At 44.9% G+C, this 24,693-nt stretch overlaps 1 protein-coding gene and 1 long non-coding RNA gene across 4 annotated transcripts in view; one reads left to right on the top strand and one right to left on the bottom strand.

Moving 5' to 3' along the window:
* Positions 1 to 2,224, top strand: part of LOC146052140 (prefoldin subunit 4-like) — a 49,061-nt gene extending 46,837 nt beyond the window's left edge. Inside the window, exon 4 of the mRNA XM_083167916.1 lies at positions 2,021 to 2,224. Within this exon, the coding sequence (XP_083024042.1) occupies positions 2,021 to 2,152 (132 nt within the window). The 3' untranslated portion in view covers positions 2,153 to 2,224. The remainder of the gene's footprint in view (positions 1 to 2,020) is intronic.
* Positions 1 to 24,693, bottom strand: part of LOC146052141 (uncharacterized) — a 136,406-nt gene that overhangs the window by 73,520 nt on the left and 38,193 nt on the right. The window lies entirely within an intron of this gene.

Raw genomic sequence — 24,693 nt, 5'->3', positions numbered from 1 at the left:
CCCTGGGCAAAAATTTGGGTTTATTGAATTAATTGAATCAGACAAAAATCATGAGAAAAAAAAAAAAACACATGCATCTCTTATTTCTCTTGAAATATTATCGGGGCTATTGGCTATGCCCCTCCTCTCACTTCCTTTCTGTTCTTATTCGCACCCTGACTATTTTTTTCTCACTTCCTAATTTTTTTTTTCAACTTCCCAACCATTCCCATACTTTCCTTATACCATCTTATAAGTTGCATCAATATACGGTAGAAGCAACACAAATGTTTATACTATTTGGAAATGTACTTTATTTTAGGGATAGCCATCGTTGCCATTGCCATCGATGGCAATTCTGCAACTGACCATCGATTAGTGCTAATCTATGCTATGGATGACCATCGATATTTTTACATATCGATGGTCATCCATTGTGTTCGATTGATTGGTCTGTGAGGCAATCAAAACATGGGGGCTGGGCTTCGTGGGTGTCAGGGGCGGAGCTATGCTCCGTGTCCCGGCACTTTGAAAAAAAAAACGGCAAAACATCGTTTTGCTGTACCATCGATGGATGGAAATCATCTGCTTCTCCCCCACCGATGGCTAAAGTATTCGACATCGGCCATGAACCATCGATGATTTTGAATCATCGATGGCCATCCCTGCTTTATTTTCTATGCTTGTGACAGCATTGCATGCCGGCCTTGTTCTCTATTGCATTGTACACAGACTCACACTCTGTTCACCTGGAATTACCAGTTAATAACCATTCTACTAAAAGCTGAACTCCTCCTTTGCAGAATGCTTTTATGTCAGATGTGTTTTCTTTTGTTGCTCAGCAGATAAGATACTTTCCATACATTAGATAACTGTACCTACACTGCAGATCTGTTGCATCTAAGGACAGTGATAAACTGCAAATAAGCTGAACAATATATTACTATGAAGGGGAAGGCTCCATATACACTTTTATGGACACTTCACCATGATGTACTGCCAGAACCTTACATGATGCAGGGTAGAAAAACATTGCACCAAATGTAATAGGGTGGGAGAATCAGAAAAGTGAGAGATTTTGGGAGCGCTTTCCCTCTTGTTTTTAAAGCGGCAATCAATTACATGGCAAAATCCATGTGGTTTATCAGTGTAAATGATTGCTGCTTTAAAAGAAATGGGAAAACCTCTCTCAAACTCTCCCTTTCTGATTCTCACACCCTATTACATTTGGACCATTGTTTCCTATGTATGCTTCGCATAGTTTGGAGCATAAATAAGCACAATTCTGTTGATTTCTCAATTTTATTAACTCATAGGTGTGTACACACTGTACAAGCGATATATCTGTGAACGGTGGCGTCCACAGATATATCGTGTCAGATGTGCAACACAGCCGATGCCTGATTATATCTGAAGATCTAGGGGCATCCTGCTGTTTTTATGGGCGATCCACCGACTGCCCTTACAGCTGCCCGGGAGCTGCTGGTGATTGTCAGCTCAGTGGGCAAGCGCATGCAAATGTATGGAGAACACACTGCCCAATTGTTCTGCAGATTTATCTACCAGTGGTTACCCAGCTCTACACTACTGAATGGTTTATGTGACTATCTTGCTTTTTGGATGTTAACCCCTAATTGTGCTGACTAATGTCCAATCTACAAAGTTGATTGCTTCAATTTCAAATTAATTTTCATGTAACCATTGCAAAGTCTTGTGCTGTCCTGTGACACCAATAATAAAGTGTAAGTTCAGTTGGTCGGATGTCTTCTGTGATTCATGGCATGGGAGCTGGGCACTGTTATACACCTGGAATGAGTAAATGTGTTTTCTTACAGTTTTTATATCATTCTGTGGGGATTATCTAGTAAGATGGATTTCTATCGAAGATGGATTGTTGCTATGGGCAGCCAATCAGAATTTATTTATTTAGCACCTTTTAGATCTGGAAGATTATGGTATCTGATTGGCTGTCCATAGCAACATCCCATCTTAGTAAATTAAGCGGTGTGTGTTAACATATTGTTCTTTCTTTCTATACCAGAAAGAATTGGAGGAAGAAATAAAATCTTTGCAGTCGAAAGTAGAATCTATACTTCGGGTTCTTGCAGATCTCAAAGTGCATCTTTACGCCAAGTTTGGAAACAATATCAACCTGGAGGCAGATGAGAGCTAAATAAAGTTTTTTTTTTTCTTTTATTTATTCCTCTTTTATTGATCATACACAAATAAAAAAAGAATAGCTTATCTTCTTGTGTCTGTGGGATTGTATGATTAGTGCTTCTGCCTAAAAGCTTGTTACAGGTTGAGAATCCCTTATCCAATTTATTCCGAAAACTATGCATTCCAGAATTTTTTTTTTTTGCTGAAAACTTACTGGGGATATGTGTAACAGCACTACTGGGGACATGTGTAACAGCACTACTGGGGACATGTGTAACAGCACTACTGGGGACATGATATGAAACTGGCACTAAATATCTGCAAGGAAATGACTGGTTGGTATTCAGTGTCTGAGATTGTACACAAACTTTGTTTCATGATTTGAAACCTTGTTTTATACACACAAATATATTTTATTTGTGCATTTCATGTGTTTGATATGTTTTACAACATAATGCAAGATCATTGAAATATAAAAATATTCTGAAATATAGAAATAATCCTTTATCCAAAATTCTTCTGGTCCCGAGAATTTTGGATAAGGGTTACTCAACCTGTATCTCCAATGTGCTGACATCAAAAGATGAGTTAGTTCTCAGAGACAATCATTCTGAGGATCTGGCCAATCAATCCTTGAAACACCTGTCATAGCAATGATAACAAAGAATGTATCGGCAGGAAGAAACCTACAGATCCTTCTATCCTCTTTTGTGTGTTTTTTATTGTTTTAGATGAAAGCCCTGACAAATAGCCGTATAAAATCTTATTTTAAATTTCATTTAAAAACCCTCACTACACCCTGCTGGGATACTATTAACCCTTTGAGTGCAAACATAGATTATATTTCCTGTATAAGGTAAACCTTACAGGTCATTAGGTACACCCAGCTTTTGCCCCATTTCTTATGGGGGGGGGGGTCTGTGGGTGGGAGGGGTTAATTAGCTAGTATAGATAGTGGGGTAGGGGTAAGATGGGATCCAGGTATGTCTGAGTTGGGGATAGGTTACACAGGGTGGGGGTTATGGGAATTAGGAGCTTTGCTTTGGACAGTGTTTTTTTTTGATGGTTAGGAATGTTTTTATAATATCCTGTTATCCTTTGATCTAAGGTACCCAAATGGTGCCTTCGATTACCAGCACTCCTAATTCCCTAATATAATGGACAAGTTACCCCTATATCTGCCATATGTACTTATTTACCAACCATGTATATTGTTAGCGACTACTTGGCTGTTGCATACTGTGTAGCTTTTTTTTTTTTTTTTTTTTTTACAATACATCCTTTTATATGTTTGACTTTCCCATCATTGCTTTGCACCAGTACCATACAATATGGTTCTTCATTACAGTAGAACCTTAAGGTGCCCATACGCTACTGCAATGTATCACATCGATGTACAACAATTATGGAACAGTAATTAGCCTAGTCTTTCTATATTGGTGACAGGCGCTTCAAAGAGTGATCGGCCCTTATTCTGCAAAGGCAATTCCTTCTCAAATGGACAAAACCATGTGCACTGCAGGTGGGGCAGATGTAACATGTGCAGAGAGAGTTACATTTGGGTGAGTTATTTTGTTTCTGTGCAGGGAAAATACTGACTGCTTTATTTTTACACTGCAATATAGATCTCACTTTGAAATAAAACCCCACCCAAATCTAATTCTCTCTGCACAAGTGACATCTGCCCCCCCCCCCCCCCCCCCCTCTGCAGGGCACACGGTTTTGTCCATTTGAGAAGAAATTTGCCTTTGCGAGTGAACTAGAATAAGGGCCATCATCAACACTTCACTGCAACGCCTTAATTAAGAACCTGCAGCTGGAAAAGTTCTGTATAGAGGTGCCATTCTCCTGTGTCTTCTTCCTCATTCCTCTGGTACTACAATGACCTTTAACCTGGGTACACAATGACAGACACCTCGCCCATTCAAGTGCACGTCTGTTATACTGTATATTGCAAGCCCATTGGCAATGTGTACCCCCAGGCTGGATGTAGCTCTACAGCTACCTATTGTAGGCAGAACTAAAGTTTTCATTGAGGTCTATTTTTACTGTAACCCTCACAACATTTGCAAAAAAGGTCATGTACATTGTGTCCATCTCACTGTTTTTGATTATTTAGCTATTGGAGAATGAATGGGAACATCGTTCCCCTTGCATGAGTGCCATCTAGAGCAAAATAAATGACCTTGTTGATATGCCCGTTATTTTATAATGTCTATTAACTGTATGACCGTACTGGGAGCCCTTGCATTAGATTGTTCATACATGATGATCCGAGGACTCCATATTCTGTCCTGTAGCGTATACAGTATATGAGAAGCATTAGGAATAGTTTACCCATTTTTATTTTTATTGTTTAGTGACATCTAGGGTTATTCATTGTAAGCTATTACCAGTGCACTCGGTATTTACTAACCCAAGTATGAATGGTTGACATATCATCTTAATGAACAACAGGGTCTTGAGGTCCGTACGTACCACACAGTGCGACTTTGGCTATGAACAATTTGACTGTGTACAATTTCCATGGAACTCCCCAGAGGCCATAACCACTGATACGGACTACACCACTGATAATGACATTACACGCTCTGCAATTTTGACTAGGTACGAATTTGTTTATGTACAATTTTGACTAGATTGTACTATAGATTGTACACTTTCTAGTCAAAATTGTCTGTTTTTTTTTTTTTCTTGAAATACCGACCGCACTGTATACACACAGTGCGATATGGACTATATAGTCTGTATCAGTAGTTCATATGATGTGATCAGGAAGTAGGGTACTTGTGTATTATCTGGGCGCCCAATTTTGTCATTGCACACCTAAAAATCGGTCGCATCACATCGCATGCGATGCAACGCGATTGGACCCGATTTTTCATTGTACAGGCACCCAGATGCCTGATTCCTATGGCAAATGCCCACCCAGACCCTGAAGCGTGGCGAGCGAAGCGGTACGCGTCCTCCGACCTTTTCATACCCCCACTATCCACGTCGGCGTGGAGTTGATTTTATATAGTGTGGCGATCCCGAAGCGTGGCGAGCGCACGTGGATTACTTCACATATATTTGCGGGGCTCGCCACGCTTCGGGCTCGGTGGCTCGCTGCGCTTGCCACACTATATAAAATCAACTCCACGCTGACGTGGATAGTGGGGGTATGAAAAGGTCGGAGGACGCATAACGCCGCCCCTCACGGGATCACTGCACTCGCCACGCTTAGGGTTGGCGTTAACAATGGGGGGGGGGGCATTTAACATAGTAATTACCCATCAGGGTGGGTGTACAATCAAAAATCGGGTCTGGGGAGGGCATTTAACATGGGAATAAGCCCGAATCGGGTATGATCACGTCGCACGCGACGCAATATAAAAATTGTACAGTCGGGTTTTAAAACCCCTGAAATCGGGTCCCATCGCATGCCTTAGTTAGTGGCATGCGATTCAAAAATCGTGCGCCCAGATAATACACAAGTAATGGAAGTAGTCTGACAATTAAAGACTGTCCTAAAATAGGTGGTTGATTACGTCTAGTGCTAATGGCACATGTGAATAGTATAGAATTGGCATATCCAAACTACGGCCATCCAGCTGTTGTGAAACTACACATCCCAGCATGCTTTGCAATAGTTTTAGCATTCTCTAATAGCAAAACTGTGGCAAGGAATGCTGGGACTTGTAGTTTCACAACAGCTGAAAGGGCCACAGTTTGGACATGCCTGGTATAGAAACATCAATTGTTAAATGGATATATGGGTGTTTTACTTGAGGCACTTCGCTAATTGAGATCTGTAAATATAAACTCTAATCACGTCTCCATTGAAATGAAAAATCAGCCATTGTACCAGGCAATTGGTTTAGCTATATAAATGTAATCCCTCACAAATTCCCACACACATGGGTGAGGGACCCAGAGATGACATTGTCACACCATAATGAGGTTATATTCAAAAAACTAGCAGCAATACAAAAAATATATACATTGTTAAATGTGACATACAGTATCATACATACATACATATATATACTCTTAGTATATCACTAGCATGCCGCACTGGGCTTCCCAGCTTATGATGGTTTTCTGGGGTGCCGCACCCTGCACCTAGATATAGTGCTAGGGACCCCCAATATACAGAGAAGCCTTGACGCGGCTTGGGGGCATAGCATACACCTGCGCAGGTATATGTAACCAATATCTCTGAATTCTATTATCATGTAGTGTTCTAGATTGGTTACTAGCATAGCTCAGTGTGCTGAGGAAAAAATGTCTTGTTTTACTTATCTTTAATGAACCCTTACATCATGAGATAAATACAGTGCTACTGCTTTAATAAGGATTTATTATAATTAATAAAGATAATGCTTTTATCATTGCAACAAGTGTGGTATATTATTTTAAGATCTATAATAAAGGCTAACTATGCCTCACCTCTATGAGGATAAGTATTGTCAATGACCATTAGAGGCAGCTAGATGGACCAAATTACTCCTTTGTGTGCTAAAATAGGTAAACAGAAACTGAAAGCAATTTCTGCAGGGACGCTGATCTGTTTCAAACTGGATATGGAGAGAGGGAGCTGTGAGGACAGATTGGAGGTAGGAGCAGATAGGGACTAGGGGTGGGGTGGAGCTTTTGTGGGCTAAAAACTGTCACAGCTCAAAGTGAAAGTACATTGCAGAAGCTGTCACTGTGATGGGCTTTTATCTAGTGCAGAATAAGTGTGGTGCAGGCAACTAGCCCTCCCTTTCCCTTCTAACATAGGGACTGCATTCAGGTATACAGTTTAAAGGGAATTCCTCACCCCTATTAATATTACACCTTATGGAATTATAAACCATCTAGGGCAGTTGTTCCCAACCTCTGACCTCAAGTACCCCCAACAGTGCACGTTTTCCAGGTCTCCACACAGAATCACAAGTGAAATCATTAGCTCCACCTGTGGATCATCTAAAATATGTCTGATTAATGAGTGCGCCTTCCGAGAGACCTGGAAAACGTGCACTGTGTGGGGTCCTAAGGACCGACTTTAAGAACCTATGGTCTAGATCAGGGGTGGCCAAACCTGTCCTCGAGATCTACCAACGGTGCATGTTTTCCAGGCAACCTGTGGATCTATAGTACGAATGAATGCAGCAGGTTTTATAACATGGGTCTTCAAACTGCTGACCATAGCCATGTCAGCATTTTGTGTGCACCAAAGTTGTCACCATATGTATGGCAACCTATTGACTGTTAATCTAGGTTAACAGTCAATAGGTTGCCATACATATGGTGACAACTTTGGTGCACACAAAATGCTGACATGGCTATGGTTGACACATGTGTATTATCACGGCGCCCATCACATCGCATAACACTAATTAAGGTATGCGATGGCATGCGATGGGACCCGATTTCAGACTTTCCCCGGGCTGAGTATACAATTTTAATATCGCGTCGCATCGCATGCCATTATAATGGCATGTGATGCGACGCAACGCGATCATGCCAGATTTGGGCTTATTCCCATGTTAAATGCCCCCCCCAGACCCGATTTCGAATTGTATCCCCACCCTGATGGGTAATGAGTATTTTAAATGTTCCCCATTGTTAACGCCACCCCACTATCAACGCCAACCCGAAGCGTGGTGAGCGCAGCGAGCCCGCATGGGGCAGCGGTGCGCGTCCTCCGACCTTTTCATACCCCCACTATCCACGTCGGCGTGGAGTTGATTTTATATAGTGTGGCGAGTGCAGCGAGGGGATGCGCAATATATGTGAAGTCATCCGCGGCCCCTCGACTCCACACCGACGTGAATAGTGGGGGTATGAAAAGGTCGGAAGGACGCGTACCGCCGACCCTCGCGGGCTCGCTGCACTCGCCACGCTTCGGGTTCGCGTTGATAGTTAGGTGGCGTTAACAATGGGGGGGCATTTAACATAGTCATTACCCATCAGGGTGGTTGTACAATCAAAAATCGGGTCTGGTGAGGCATTTAAAATAGGAATCATGCATCTGGGTGCCTGTACAATTAAAGATCGGGTCCAATCGCATCGCATACGATGCAACGCGATTTTTGTTTGTACAATGCCCTACGATGGAAATCGTGGGCGCCGTGATAATACACAAGTACCCTTTTTTTTTACTTTTTCATATTTTACCATCCACATGACTGGGACAAACACAGTTTCATTTACTAAGATGGTATGTTGCTATGGACAACGAATCACATACTGTTCTCTTCTAGAACAGGGAATCAGGGGACTTTTTTACCTTTTACCCCAAAATATATTTAGATACCCGGATTTTACCCCTTAATTTAAAAGGAAGGAAATCATATAATTGTAATACACACTGTACCCCCAGAAATTGATGATATATCCTGCTAGTACAGTACAGAGCCTGGCAGCCATTGATGACCATGATGATGATGATGATTACCATGTATGGCTGTTTGTGGTACATGATAATCACCATCATCATCAATGACTGCCAGGCTGTGTGTGGTATAGCCATTGATAATATGACCTCCAGGCAACTATTAGTGTCAGTATTTCAGGATGATATACTGTAGTGACGGTCTGTTCAAATGTTCTCGACTAGAGATGGATATACCTTGACAGGAGCCTATAATCAGGCAAAGAAAATCGGCGCGGCAGTACATACTAAGCGCTGTCGAGATTGTGTAGCAAATAGTTCACTCTACTGAAGAAGCAAGCGGACTTGGAAGTGGGGCCATTGGTGAATTCAGGGGGGCACCATGGCACATTTCCTTTTGTAGCTGAGGACCCGTATCTCTAGCCCCCCAGGATCCGGAGATATTGCCTGGCAAAGCTGTAACATTTTTCCCATAGGATAATATGGGACCCCCACACCAGAAAATGCAGGGACTAGGCTGGTGTAAAAGGGGCCAACCCGGGAATGCATTTTCTGGTGTGAAAGGAGTATTATTTCATATAGCCGGGACCTGCAGTGCTCTGAATACAGGTAGACTCGGGATGGGGGATCTGTTGCACAAGACTGGGAGGTTTGAGTTGGTTGTAGGATAAATTGGCCCCCTGTTATATTGATTATTAGATATATTAATTCATTTATAAGTATTAGGGGTGTGCTACCACAGACAAACCTTCTTCTTCCAAATTATCCAGTGCTCTGAATACAGCCAGGCTCGGCCACTGTCAGTGGCTGTCACTTCTGCCTGGCGGTGGCTGTCCCCTATTTACCCAGAGCATGTATTCCCCCTTGGCAATGAGCATGGAACCTCTGGCAATGAGCATGGAACCCTTGGCAATGAGCATGTATATAAGCAGCACTTGCTGTATGCATAATTTTTAATAGGCCTTATGGTGTTTGGCATAATACGTAATGGACATAATGCGTGTATCTTAGCGTGTAATGGACATTATGGTGTAACTGTTTAATGCGCACCTTTGGGGCACAATGTCCCTTTTTATGAAGCGTATTGTAAATTTAGGCTTAATCTGTGTGCCATTATGTGAATTCTGGCTCAATCCGTGTGGCATTATGTGAATTCTGGCTCAATCCGTGTGGCATTACGTGAATTTTGGCACAATCTGTGTGGCATTACGTGAATTTTGGTTCCATCCATGAGTCATTATGTGAATTTTGACACAAACCATGTGGCGTTATGTCAATTTTGGCTCAATCCATTTGGCATTATGTGAATTTTGGCTCAATTCATGTGTTATTATGTGAATTTTGGCTCATTCCATTTGGCATCATGTGTAAGGGGCAAGTATAATGGGGTCTCGTATTCTGTTGCATAATGTGTAGAAGTTGTATATGGTGTGGTACACTACACTCAAGGACAAGCCCCCTGTTGGGTGGCCACACCCCCTTTTCTGGAGCGCGCCTTCGGTGCGCGCACAACTACATCCTTCACTTTTGTCGCCATGGTGGGCCTGCATACTTTAAATGCCAGGGCCTATTTTTAATCCTATTCTCACCCGCTCTCTTAGCATGTACACTGGCGCCACTAACACCGCCCCTCCCCCACCTAAACCCTCTTTTATCATGGTGCCCCCCCTGTCATTTTATCCTGGATCCGCCCCTGAGTGGGGCCCTGTTCTACACAAGGGCCTACCACTCTCCACCTCTGCAAGTCTGGACTCCAAGGACTAAACACAGACACACACAGCAGTGGAATTATTTCCTGATTATGTACCTGTTTAAATTGGAAAATTGGTTCTGAAATACCATCTGATGTAATGCTGTGTACACACGGGGGAGATATATTGCTCAGCCATATATGGCTGAGCAATATATGGCTGAGCAATATATTGCTCAGTTTCTCCTGTTTATCAGCGACCAGAGATGGTCGCTGATGAAAAAGAAACTGCCGGGTAAGCCCGGCAGTGGTAATCAGCTGGTCGCAGGTGCATGTTCCTGCGACCAGCGATCACCACAGGGGCAAAAACGGGAGCGCGCACCCGGCGATATATCGCCGGTGCACACTCCCATTGCGGGCAATATGGTCGCTCAGCGACCATATTTCCCGCGATTTTGGACAAAATCGCCCCCGTGTGTACGCACCTTAAGAGTGACAGTTCGAACTCAGAACATAGGGGACCTATTCAAGGCCACTCTTATGATAAAGGCTCTATAATAGAGAATTTTTCTCCTTTTGACCAAATACAAGGTCAAAACCAAATATTAATCTACCGTTAGAGGAATTCATCCCACCTCATTGGATAATTAAAGAACATATGAAAATTCCCAGCCTAAAAGAGGCACAAATACATTTAAGATAATAAAAAAAACTCTGATAAAGTTCCTAACCGGAACGAAACACATTGGGTGCTGATCAAAATAAACGGAGAATCATTCCAGAAAATCAGAAGCTACAAGCATTTCTTTCTTTTATTCTGTTTTATTATATATTAGAATGGACATTACATATTGTACATAGAACGCTAGAGACACTATTGTGGGTAGTGGATATATATATATATATATATATATTTAAACTAAATATATATTTTAAAGCCATAATCAATATTTGACTGAAGTATTAGTATAAAAAAGTAATAGTAAAAATATTAGAGAATTCTAAAAACAAGTAATTACGCTTAGACTGTCAGGCTAAATCTAGTATGGAAATACATTACATGCAGAGGTGTAACTAGAACTTTGTGGGCCCCATAGCAAAATTTATAATGGGGCCCCCCTAACTCAGGTCTCTACCATTGCGCGTCGCACCGTGAGTGAGACACACCGCATTATGAGACACACCGCAAAGCTCATTACACATTATGCGACACACCACAAAGCCCATTACACATTATGCGACACACCGCAAAGCCCGTTACACATTATGGGACACACCGCAAATTCCATTACACATTATGCGACACACCGCAAAGTCCATCACACATTAAGCGACACACCGCAAATTCCATTACACATTATGCGACACACCGTAAAGCCCATTACACATTATGCAACAGTTACAAACTTACCAATGTTCTTTCTTCTTCTGTCCCACGCTGTTCCTCAGGCACCGCGGCTCGTCTGCATCACAGGTGTGGGAGTACGAGAGGCCTTTGTACCATCATATTACTGCTGGGCAGTACATGTGGCAGCATGGGGGTCCATTTAATAATGTGACAATAGCTCAGGGCTGGGCAACACCGGCCCTCCAGATGTTGATGAACTATGCATCCCAGCATGCCTTGCATCAGTTTCAGCATGGCCACATACCAAAACTAATGCAAAGCATCCTGGGATGTGTAGTTCATTAACATCTGGAGGGCCGATGTTGCCCAGCCCTGCAATAGCTGGAGTGGGGGAGCAGGTGTACGTGCTGCTGCAGGACCACCATCAGGTGGATAAATGGGACTGGTGCATCAGACCCAAAAACAAGGGGCATGGCAGGAGATTGTGGACCCAGATACAAAGCTCCTGAACTGCAGGAGACTGGAGACTGCTCTGACTGTCTCTGCTCTGAGTCAAGCAGATCGGGGACTGGCAGCCAAACACTTATCCCTTTCACACCACGTTGGTGAACCTGGTTTGTTCCCACATTGTCACCATCAATACAGTATGCTCATACCTCCCAACTTTGAGAGCTCAGCAGGCGGGACGCTGCTGCTGCGCACCGTAGGCGCGGTGAAATTTTCGGGGGCGTGGCCTATACTCGCAGCTCTCCCGCGAGGCCACGCCCCCATTTTGCCGCTATGGGGGCATGACCCAGAGGCTCTGTGAGCCTCTAGCCATGCCCCCAGCCCCCTGGCTGCGGGAATAGACGCTGTGCGCATGCGCACAGCGTTTATTCCCCGCTGCTTAGCAGCTGACAGGGGGGGACTCCCAACAGCCCCCCCACACTGCGGGACACTGCCGCCCGCGGGTGGGACAGCGGGACAGGCCCTGATAATCGGGACTGTCCCGATAAAATCGGGACTGTTGGGAGGTATGTATGCTTGGAGATTACATTATCTCCAAGAATCCTTAGTCTGCCAATAAGGAGCCTTTTAGGTATGACCCAGGTCCACCTTTCACACAACAGCTAATCTGATTGTACGACGTGATACGGTCATATTGTCTACAGCATTTAGGTCTACACCACTAGGTCGACCTGCATTAAGGTCGACCTGCATTTAGGTAGACATGCATTTAGGTAGACATGCATTTAGGTCGACATGACTGAAGGTCGGCATGACTTAGGTCGCCAGGGTCATTAGGTCGCCAGGGTCATTAGGTCAACTTTTATAAGGTCATTAGGTCGCCATGGGGAAGGTCGACAAGGAAAAGGTTGACATGGGATCATTTGACTTTTTTTTGAGACGACATGTGCCGACAGGCGGTATTTCATGCCCTACCATCCACTAGGGCGTGGTGGGAGAATAAAATAGTGTGCCGGAAAAATAACAAATTTCGACTTTTCCACTGTCGACCTAATGACCCTGTCGACCTTATACCTGTCGACCTAATGACCCTGTCGACCTAACACATGTTGACCAAATGATCCTGTCGACCTAACCCATGTCGACCTAAATGCAAGTCGACCTAATGGTGTGGACCTACTGCTTGTAGACCTAAATGCAGTCTGACGAATGATCCCATTCCTTGTACGACTGGGTAAACTCTTTCATTCTGAGCCAGGACCAGGGATGCACCAGCTTGTCCTAGCAATTACATGGGTCAGACAGTCAGTGTGAAAGGGGTATTATTGAGACAGCACTGTGGCATTCGGTTTCCCCGTCAGCCGGCAGGAGGCTGGGGGAGGTGGCGGCCGTGGTGAGTGGCTGTGTCGGACACTGCCATCACAATTCACTGTCAGGATTCCTACCTTGGCTGCCCCTCACTGTCAGTCCCCCACTGCCGTGCCAGAGGCAGCTAGGCAGACTCGGAGACAAGACAATCCCTCGCAGACAGTCTCTCTTCCGGACTCGCATCCCCCTCCCATCCCCCCGCCCGGCTCCTCCCAGTCCTTACTCTCCCCTCCGGCGAGCTGCCCCATACAGGCGGCCGCGGCTCTCTTAAAAAAAAAAAACTTAAGCATGGTGCAGGGGAGTGCTTGCTGTCCATCGGGCCCACTCAGCCACAGAAGTTTATTGGGCGTGCCAGAAAAAGCAGGTGTTTCGAGGCGTTTGAATGGAGGGTGTGTGACGTTAGCTCTGGTTTTGATCAGGCTGATTTCCTTGCTGCCGCTGAGTCCAGGGCTACGCACAGGCTGCCCATAGTGATGAAATCATTTGATGGTGAGTGAGCTGCCCATTAGCAGGTTTGGGAAGGTAGGGATTGTACTCGGCGGCGGCTAACTATTAGCACCGTGCTACTAATTCACTGTCATGTGAGCAGATCTGAATCAGGCCCATGGCAGAGGAGGGAAAAGTTACCGGTGGAGGGATCTGTGGGCTTCTATCTATGTTGGTCACATTGAAGGGAAAGTAACATTGGCCTTATTGCTGCCTAAGAATAGTTCTGTTGCCCTTGGCAATGGTCAGGGGCGTAACTAGATATTCGTAGGCCCCATAGCAAACGTTTGTAAGGGCCCCCTATTTAGTAACTGATGGTAATAAATGTATGTAAAACAGTGGCGTAAGTTCTTCCCAGTTGCCCGGAGGCAAGATAAATATTGGTGCCCCCCCCAATAGTTCAATCAGTAAGGTGTCTGTCTCCAGTAAGACAGGTCCTGGGTTCTAATACAGGGTGACACTTGCAAAAATGATGTTAGGAGGGGGTGTCAGCCACAGAAGTGATATTAACAGCATTCAATTAACTGATTCAAACTCACAGGGGAGGAGAGGTGCCCCCTTGGGAGCAGGAGCCCGGCGGCAGATGACTCCATTGCCTCCCAGAGTTCTGCCTCTGATGTAAAACATATTACTGTTGTGGGCGAGCCTGGTAATGCATATTAAAGATGGGCCCCCTTTAGCTCTGGGCCCCATAGCAGCTGCACCCCTTGCACCTATGTTAGTTATGCCCTTGGCGATGATGCAGCTGTACCCAAACTTTAAGCGCAATGCCGTGTATTTAGGGCCCTGTTATGTGAGATATACAGGGATGTGAACACGCGTGTGTGTGTCATTTCCTCACTTCTGTCATTCACCCATTTCTATACTGTATAACAATCTTTATTTTGTCCCTGATTTATTACCTGAATCCACTGCACCATTATAAAGCACATAGGGAAACAGTTACTAAGATGGGAGTTCGATTCCACATGGGATGTTCTAGAACAGGGGTGGGCAATGATTTTGGCTGGGGGGGCGCTTAATAAAACCAGTAAATATTCGAGGGCCGCATACATGGAAGCCGGGTGCCTTCCAGGTATTCCAGTTAAGGGACCCACATACAATTTTGCAGATGAGGCGGCACTCACAACAGCAAGAAAGTAGTCGACAGCCTTTATGTCGTCATCAAGGTTTCGAGATTTTATTACTTATCTCTTCTTCAGGATACAAATTACAAAGTGAATATAAGCATCTTAAACACCCCACACCATGTGCAAACAGCCACTGCCGTTGGAGCACGTCAGGGGACGACCACAATGACGTCACTCCTGAGCGCTACGCCAGCACGGCTGCATCTAATTACAACTAGATACAACAAAAACAAACATTTACAAAAGTTTTAAAATACGTAGAGAATTACAACATCAGTACCGGGCATATGCTAATCCATAATGCAACAATTATACATTTAATCATTAAATACGCCCATTTAAGATAGATAATCCAGACAGCTATTATAGGGTATATATTATAATGTGCTCGATTTACTATACGCAATACAAACATTGCGCAAACTGACAAGGTACATCCTGGCTGTACTGTTAGATACTTCATATAAAACAGTGGAGTCCAGCATACTCATTAACCCCTTCCTGACACAGCATGTTTTTGCCTTCCTGACAGAGCCCTTTTTTTCAAATCGGACATGTATCACTTAAGTGTGGATAACTTTTTTTTGCTTTTACTTATCCCAGTGATTTTGAGATTGTTTTCTCGTGACACATTGTACTTCAAGTTAGTGGTAAATTTGGGTCGATACAGTCTGTGTTTTTTTGTGAAAAATACCAAAATGTCGTAAAAAAATGGAAAATTTAGCAATTTGCAAAATGTTAAATTTTCTGCTTGTGAGACAAATAATCATACCACTCAAAATAGTTAATAACTAACATAGACCATATGTCTACTTTATGTTTCCATCATTATTTCAACTTCCTTTTAATTTTTTTGGACACTAGGAGGCTTACAATATGAATAGCAAATTCTCAAATTTTCAAGAAAATTTCAAACACTGATTTTTTTAGGGACCAGTTCAGTTCTGATGTGACTTTGAGGGACTTGTATGTGAGACACCCCCATAAATGATGCCATTTCAAAAACTGCACCCCTCACAGTATTCAAAACAGCATTTTGGAAGTTTGTGAACCCTTTAGGTGTTTCACAGGAATTAAAACAAAGTGTAGGTGAAATTTCAAAAATGTTACATGTTAATTTATTTATTTTATTTGTGCTGCGGCTGGCGGGGGGGTGGGAGGGGGGATGCGCTGCGTGCGCTGCGGCTGCCGGAAGGAGGGACTGCAGGGACTGCCGGGTGAGCTGCCGGGTGAGCTGCCGGGTGGGTGGGAGGGGGGGCTGGCGATCGGTGCTGTACTTAACAGCACCGATCACCACCGATCACTGTGTTACCGAGCGGCTTAGCCGCCGGTAACACAGGAAACGCTGTGATTGACTGTTCACATTTGAACAGCCAATCACAGCGATCGCCGACCGGAGGGGGGGCATCCCTGCCCCCCCTGGGCAGCGAGGGGGGATGTCTGCTGTCAGGGACAGCAGACATTTCCAAACTGTCACCGCGTCTATAGACGCGGTGACAGTTTAAAGCCATGACGTACATTTACGCCATGTGTCGGGAAGTACTTCCCGACCATGACGTAAATGTACGTCAAATGTCGGGAAGGGGTTAAGACCGCCCGGGGACAACCGGGATCGGGGTGGGATCCTCATCAAGCAATCTGTAAACCAAATGATCAGATAATTGTCTCTCAATTTCACATTTATAGGCAGAAAGATCTTGAATAACAATCGCCCCGCCTTTATCCACGGGGCGAATAATAATGTCATTGTAGGAGGATAAATCTTTTTAGTGCTTTGAACTCAATCCGGCTCAGATTATTACACCCATATTGCACCCATATTGCTGCTTTAAATGCTTAAATTGCACTACATGTAGATCACTCATTGCCAGGGGCGTAGCTAAGGGTTCATGGGCCCTGGTGCGAAAGGTCACATTGGGGCCCCCCTACATACAACAAAATTAAAATCTCGGTCTGTTTATATTTTAATACATCATTGCCAAGGGGGGTTAATGTCCGTTGCCATGGGTTCTTGCTCGTTGCCAAGGGGTTAATATGTGTTGCCAGGGGTTATTGGATGTTGCCAAGTGGTTAAATTTTTTTTTATCAGGGGTTAATGCTCGTTGCCAAGGGGGGTTTATTCCCATTGCCAGGGGTTCTAGCTCGTTGCCAAGGGGTTAATACGTATGTGCCCACCCCAGCCACCCGCCCGTACGCTGCTGTTGCTACCCCTGCCTTACCCTGCGCAGAGAGAGACAGACGCTAGAGTCATTTTTCACTTCCAGCGTCTCTGACAGGGAGCACAGCTCTGCAGCCGCGTTACCAGGAAGTGCAGAGCTGCGCTTCCTGTCAGACGCTAGAGGTGAATTATGACTTCTAGCGTCTGTCTCTGTTTGCAGGGGAAGGCAGGGGCAGCCGTAGCTGATGGGCTGGTGGTCGGAAACATAGGCGCACCGGCAGCTATTGCAGTGCTGCCGGCAGCCTAGTGAGAGCTGAGATGAGGACTCGGAGCGGAGGTATGACCTCTGAGTAACCAGGCCGGACAGTGGCGGGGGCTGGGCCCCCTGGCTCAGGGGCCCGGTCACAGGTGCGACCGCTGCGACCCCTGTAGCTACGCCACTGCTCATTGCCGCCTCCAGCTTCAATCACCCCCGCAGTGGTAAGCCTATTAACATCAGGTATAGGGTATCATGCCAAACCAAATTCATTATATATATGATAATTTGCCCATGTAGCCATGTGGGCAAAACTGAATGTACCCTGCGAGAGCGGATGGCGGGCCACCGCTCCGCGATAAAAAAGGCCTTGGAAAAGTAGCCACTAAAAAAGGCCACTAATGTATCGTAGTACTGCCATGCTGTGTCCAGCCTTGGCAAAATGCCTTGCCACAGGCTGGTCACCGGTACTGATGTTGTAATTCTCTACGTATTTTAAAACTTTTGTAAATGTTTGTATTTGTTTTTGTTGTGTGTGTCTATATATAGACACACACACACACACACACACAGTGTTACACGTGTGTGTGTGTGTGTATGTGTGTGTGTGTATATATCCAGCCGGCACTCTGCTCAATAAACACAACTTGGTCTGGAGCATGTCATCCACATTACAGCGGTAATATATCCCAGCACTCGGACATGCTTCATACGGACACTCAAAGAAATTAAATACTCAGACACTGAGGCTTGTCAGCAACGTTTCAATGCTCATCAAACATTGTCATCAGGCTGATGCACATAAAATAATTGCCTGTTCCTTACTTTGATTTTATTTATTATTAATTCTCTGTGCGGTGTGGTGTTCCTTGAGAGGGGGAAGCCAGGAGAGAGCTGCGTTTCTGCGTAGCAGCCGTTTTGCTGCCTCAAAGATTTGCCGGCCAAAACCCTACTGCGCCCGCCCTGCACAGAATTTCAGAGAGCCTGGGAGCGGACACGGTGACACTATTACTGCTGCCACCGCCGTTAACATGGCAAGCGGCCCGACTATAGCCGCTTGTCAGCGCCAGGACAGACATAACATAAGCTTTGCATTATGATTAGTTTTTTACTGCTTCCGTCGTTAATGTCCGTCTGTGTCTGCCGGGAGCGTGAGAGGGGACGCGGTGATGTGGCCGTGCCAACCAATGGCGGAGAGGCGGCTGCCGCATCGCCGCGTCCCCTCCCACGCTTCCAGTAATGCTGTGCGCGGCAGGCACAGAAGGGCATTAACGGCGGCGGCAGCAGTAAAAAAGTAATCATATTGCAAAGCTTATGTTATGTCTGTCATGGCGCTGACAAGCGGCTATAGTCGGGCCGCTTGTCATAGTAATATATGTCAGTGCGACGGGCCAGACCTAAGTGTCTCGCGGGCCGGGCCGCCTGTTGCCCACCTCTTTTCTAGAAGATAATAGACAATATCTGATTGGTTTCCCAGAGCAATATTCCATCTGAAATAGATCTCCCATCTTAGTACATGTCCCCTATAGAGTATGACACGATAGGCTACTTCATGTCTTTGTCTTACCTGAGGTCTTCCCGGCATTCTATAAACCTCTGGTGGTCACAGTGGGTGGAAGTGGTTCCTCACTCCATGTGGCATTACGTGAATTTTGGCTCAATCCGTGTGGCATTACGTGAATTTTGGCTCAATCCGTGTGGCATTATGTGAATTTTGGCTCCATCCATGAGTCATTATGTGAATTTTGACACAATCCATGTGGCGTTATGTCAAATTTGGCTCAATCCATTTGGCATTATGTGAATTTTGGCTCAATTCGTGTGTTATTATGTGAATTTTGTCACAATCCTTGTGGCACTATGTGATTTTTGACACAATCCATGTGGCATTATGTGAATTTTGGCTCATTCCATTTGGAATCATGTGTAAGGGGCAAGTATAATGGGGTCTCGTATTCTGTTGCATAATGTGTAGAAGTTGTATATGGTGTGGTACATTACACTCAAGGACACGCCCCCTGTTGGGTGGCCATACCCCCTTTTCTGGAGCGCGCCTTCGGTGCGCGCACAACTACATCCTTCACTTTTGTCGCCATGGTGGGCCTGCTTATTTTAAATGCCAGGGCATATTTTTAATCCTATTCTCACCCTCTCTCTGCCGCTCTCTTAGCATTTACACTGGCGCTACTAACACCGCCCCTCCCCCACCTAAACCCTCTTTTATCACGGTGCCCCCCCTGTCATTTTATCCTGGATCCGCCCCTGAGTGGGGCCCTGTTCTACACAAGGGCCTACCACTCTCCACCTCTGCAAGGCTGGACTCCAAGGACTAAACACAGACACACACAGCAGTGGAATTATTTCCTGATTATGTACCTGTTTAAATTGGAAAATTGGTTCTGAAATACCATCTGATGTAATGCTGTGTACACACGGGAGAGATACTGTATATTGCTCAGCCATATATTGCTGAGCAATATATAGCTGAGCAATATATTGCTCAGTTTCTCCTGTTCATCAGCGACCAGAGATGGTCGCTGATGAAAAAGAAACTGCCCGGGGAGCCGGCAGTGGTAATCAGCTGGTCCCAGGAGCATGTTCCTGCGACCAACGATCACTACAGGGGTAAAAACGCAAGCGCGCACCCGGCGATATATCGCCAGTGCACACTCCCATTGCGGGCAATATGGTCGCTCAGCAACCATATTTCCCTCGATTTTGGACAAAATCGCCCCCGTGTGTACGCACCTTAAGAGTGACAGTTCGAACTCAGAACATAGGGGACCTATTCAAGGCCACTCTTATGATAAAGGCTCTATAATAGAGAATTTTTCTCCTTTTGACCAAATACAAGGTCAAAACCATATATAACTCTACCGTTAGAGGAATTCATCCCACACCATTGGATAATTAAAGAACACATGAAAATTCCCAGCCTAAAAGGCACAAATACATTTAAGATAATAAAAAAACTCTGATAAAGTTCCTAACCGGAACGAAACACATTGGGGGTGACATTCTATGGTTTGCGCTAAATGCACATGTTTTTTTCGCGCACCACATCGCCGCAAATCGCACTTTTTAAAATCGCACTTTTCAGTCAAAATTCGCATATTTAATGTGATGCGTTTTTGAGGCTGAAAAGTGCGAAGTGGTGCGATTTGCGGCGAATTGGTGCGCTGTCTTTAGTCCTGAAAATGTGCGATTTTCATGTCTGAAAATCGCACATTTTCAGGAAAGCGCAAAAAAAAAAAAAAAAAACGAACGCGGGGTCCCCCGCCCGAGCATAACCTGCCCCGGGCTCACTGAGCCGGTGCTGGTGACATAAAATCAGGGTCCCCGACAAATAGGGGTCCCCTTGATTTCATGAAACCAGCACCAGGCTCAAGGTCCGGCGCTGGTTCCCAAAATACGGGGGACAAAATGACTGGGGGTCCCCCGTATTTTAAGAACCAGCACCGGACACAACCAGCCAGCAGGGTAATGCCACAGCCGGGGGAAACTTATTATATAAGCTCCCGCGGCCAAAGCATTAACCCCCTGGCTGGTCAGCATGGGCAGGGGTCCTGGGGAAGTGGGGACCCCCCAAATGAAGGGGTCCCCCCCCTCCAGGACTTACCAGCCCATGCTGATAGTCCGGGGCTGTCCCCGATGCCCCTGGGCGGTGGGCATCGGGCTGATGGCTTGTGTAAAAAAAAAGAATTAAAACTATTGTTTTGTACTGGCGAACTATGAGTCCCAGCAAGCCTACCCCGCATGCTGGGACTTGGAGAACCACAAGTCCCAGCATGCGGGGCATTAAAGGGCCCCTATTTGTCGGGGACCCTGATTTTATGTCACCAGCACCGGCTCAATGAGCCCGGGGCTGGTTATACTCTGGCGGGGGACCCCGCGCTCGTTTTTTTTTTATTTTAACCCTTTATTTTATTTTTTACAGCAGAACCCTGCACAGAACATTGCGATCTGTGCAGGGTTCTGCCTATTTCGCCAAACAGAACCTGGTCTGAAATACGTGCGCTAATTAGACACCTAAAAAGTGCGATGTGCAAATGCGCATTGCATTAAATAAGCGACTTGTATACTTTTCTGTACGAAAACATCTGGATGCGATAAAAATGCGAATTAATCTCGCACTTTTACTCCGCATACCTTAACGCACATAATATGCGATTTCTGTCTCTTAGCGCATCCTATTAAATATGCGTTTTGATGGAAAAATGCGATATCGCCATTTTGTAGTCTAATTAACGCCAAAAAACGCAAATCGCATCCCATAGAATGTCACCCTGGGTGTTGATCAAAATAAACGGAGAATCATTCCAGAAAATCAGGAGCTACAAGTGTTTCTTTCTTTTATTCTATTTTATTATATATTAGAATGGACATTACATATTGTACATAGAACGCTAGAGACACTATTGTGGGTAGTGGATATATATATATATATATATATATATATATATATATATATAGTCCACAGTGACCGGTACTCCCTAAGCATCCATCCAATGGTATCTTACCCGGTGCCTTCCTATTAGGAGCAAGTCCTTTGGATACAGGTTTGTAGGCAAGAAGGTGGCACTCCAGGATTTGAATGAGTGAAAAAAAAGCAATTTATTTGCTGTACAAGTCCTCCTGGAGGACGAAGTCCCCAGATGACGAAACCGGTTGGGCGTGGCCTAAACTGACAACGTTGTTTTGGAGTTCCTGACCACGGAGGCCCTGGCGGTGGCGAAAAGGCTGGTCCCGGCTATTCAAGTCGTTGGTGCACCGTGTTGGATATCACTGTGGCAAGCTGTTTGCTGTTATCTATGATGTATGTGAGCCTGCACTTTTAGTAAAATTTGTTTTACACTTTGCTCATATCTGCGCTTTTTCTCCAATTTCTTTCTACATATATATATATATATTTAAACTAAATATATATTTTAAAGCCATAATCAATATTTGACTGAAGTATTAGTATAAAAAAGTAATACAGGTCGAGTATCCCGTATCCGAATATCCGTTATCCGAATTATTCCGAAATACGGACATTCCAGAAAGTGAAAAAAAAAATTTTTTTTGCTAAAAACTCACTGGGGACATTTGTAACAGCATCACTGGGGACATGATATGTAACTGGCACTACATATGTGCAAGACAATGATTGCTTGGCATTCAAATTCAGTGCTGAGATAGTACACACATTTTGTTTCACGTTTTGAAACCTTGTTTTTTGAACAATTAAAATATATTTGTGTGTATTTTATGTGGTAATAAACTATATTTGTGTGTATATTATGTGTTTATACAGCATAAATGCAAGATACTTCAAAATACATCATTGAAATATTAAAATATTCCGAAATACGGAATAATCCGTTATCCAAAATTCTCCTGGTCCCGAGCATTTTGGATAAGGGATACTCAACCTGTAGTAAAAATATTAGAGAACTCTAAAAACAAGTAATTACCCTTAGACTGTCAGGCGAAATCTAGTATGGAAATACATTACATGCAGAGGTGTAACTAGAACTTTGTGGGCCCCATAGCAAAATTTATAATGGGGCCCCCCTAACTCAGGTCTCTACCATTGCGCGTCGCACCGTGAGTGAGACACACCGCATTATGAAACACACCGCAAAGCTCATTACACATTATGCGACACACCACAAAGTCCATTACACATTATGCGACACACCGCAAAGCCTGTTACACATTATATGACACACCGCAAAGCCCGTTCGTTACACATTATGCGACACACCGAAAAGTCCATTACACATTATGCGACACACCACAAAGCCCATTACACATTATGCGACACACCGCAAAGCCCATTACACATTATGCGACACACCGCAAAGCCCGTTACACATTATATGACACACTGCAAAGCCCGTTACACATTATGGGACACACCGAAAAGTCCATTACACATTATGCGACACACCGCAAAGCCCGTTACACATTATATGACACACTGCAAAGCCCGTTACACATTATGGGACACACCGAAAAGTCCATTACACATTATGCGACACACCGCAAAGCCCAGCACACATTATGCAACAGTTACAAACTTACCAATGTTCTTTCTTCTTCTGTCCCACGCTGTTCCTCAGGCACCGCGGCTCGTCTGCATCACAGGTGTGGGAGTACGAGAGGCCTTTGCACCATCACATTACTGCTGGGCAGTACATGTGGGAGCATGGGGGTCCATTTAATAATGTGACAATAGCTGGAGTGGGGGAGCAGGTGTACGTGCTGCTGCAGGACCACCATCAGGTGGATAAATGGGACTGGTGCATCAGACCCAAAAACAAGGGGCATGGCAGGAGATTGTGGACCCAGATACAAAGCTCCTGAACTGCAGGAGACTGGAGACTGCTGTTATTTCCGCCCCCCCTAGGACTGTCTCTGCTCTGATTCAAGCAGACCGGGGACTGGCAGCCAAACACTTACCCCTTTCACACCACCTTGTTGAACCTGGTTTATTCCCACATTGTCACCATCAATACAGTATGCTTGGAGATTACATTATCTCCAAGAATCCTTAGTCTGCCAATAAGGAGCCTTTTAGGTATGACCCAGGTCCACCTTTCACACAACAGCTAATCTGATTGTACGACGTGATACGGTCATATTGTCTACAGCATTTAGGTCTACAAGCATTAGGTCTACACCACTAGGTCGACCTGCATTTAGGTAGACATGCATTTAGGTCGACATGACTGAAGGTCATTAGGTCAACTTTTATAAGGTCATTAGGTTGCCATGGGGAAGATCGGCAGGCAAAAGGTCGACATGGGATCATTTGACTTTTTTTTGAGCCGACATGTGCCGACAGGCGGTATTTCATGCCCTACAATCCACTAGGGCGTGGTGGGAGAATAAAATAGTGTGCCGGAAAAAAAAAACATGTCGACTTTTCCACTGTCGACCTAATGACCCTGTCGACCTTATACCTGTCGACCTAATGACCCTGTCGACCTAACACATGTCGACCTAATGACCCTGTCGACCTAACCCATGTCGACCTTCAGACAGGTCGACCTAAATGCAAGTCGACCTAATGGTGTGGACCTAATGCTTGTAGACCTAAATGCAGTCTGACGAATGATCCCATTCCGTACAACTGGGTAAACTCTTTCATGCTGAGCCAGGACCAGGGATGCACCAGCTTGTCCTAGCAATTACATGGGTCAGACAGTCAGTGTGAAAGGGGTATTATTGAGACAGCGCTGTGGCATTTTGAATTTGCAGGTCTCCTGAAGTAAATCGCAGCTCACGGACCGGCAGCCAATCAGGAGCGACTGCCGATCTGC

This window comes from Crinia signifera, unplaced genomic scaffold (assembly GCF_055691185.1).
Source record: "Crinia signifera unplaced genomic scaffold, ASM5569118v1 HAP2_SCAFFOLD_106, whole genome shotgun sequence".
Lineage (NCBI taxonomy): Eukaryota > Metazoa > Chordata > Amphibia > Anura > Myobatrachidae > Crinia > Crinia signifera.
Note: the sequence above shows the minus strand (reverse complement) of the source record. Positions and strands in the feature narration are given on the sequence as shown.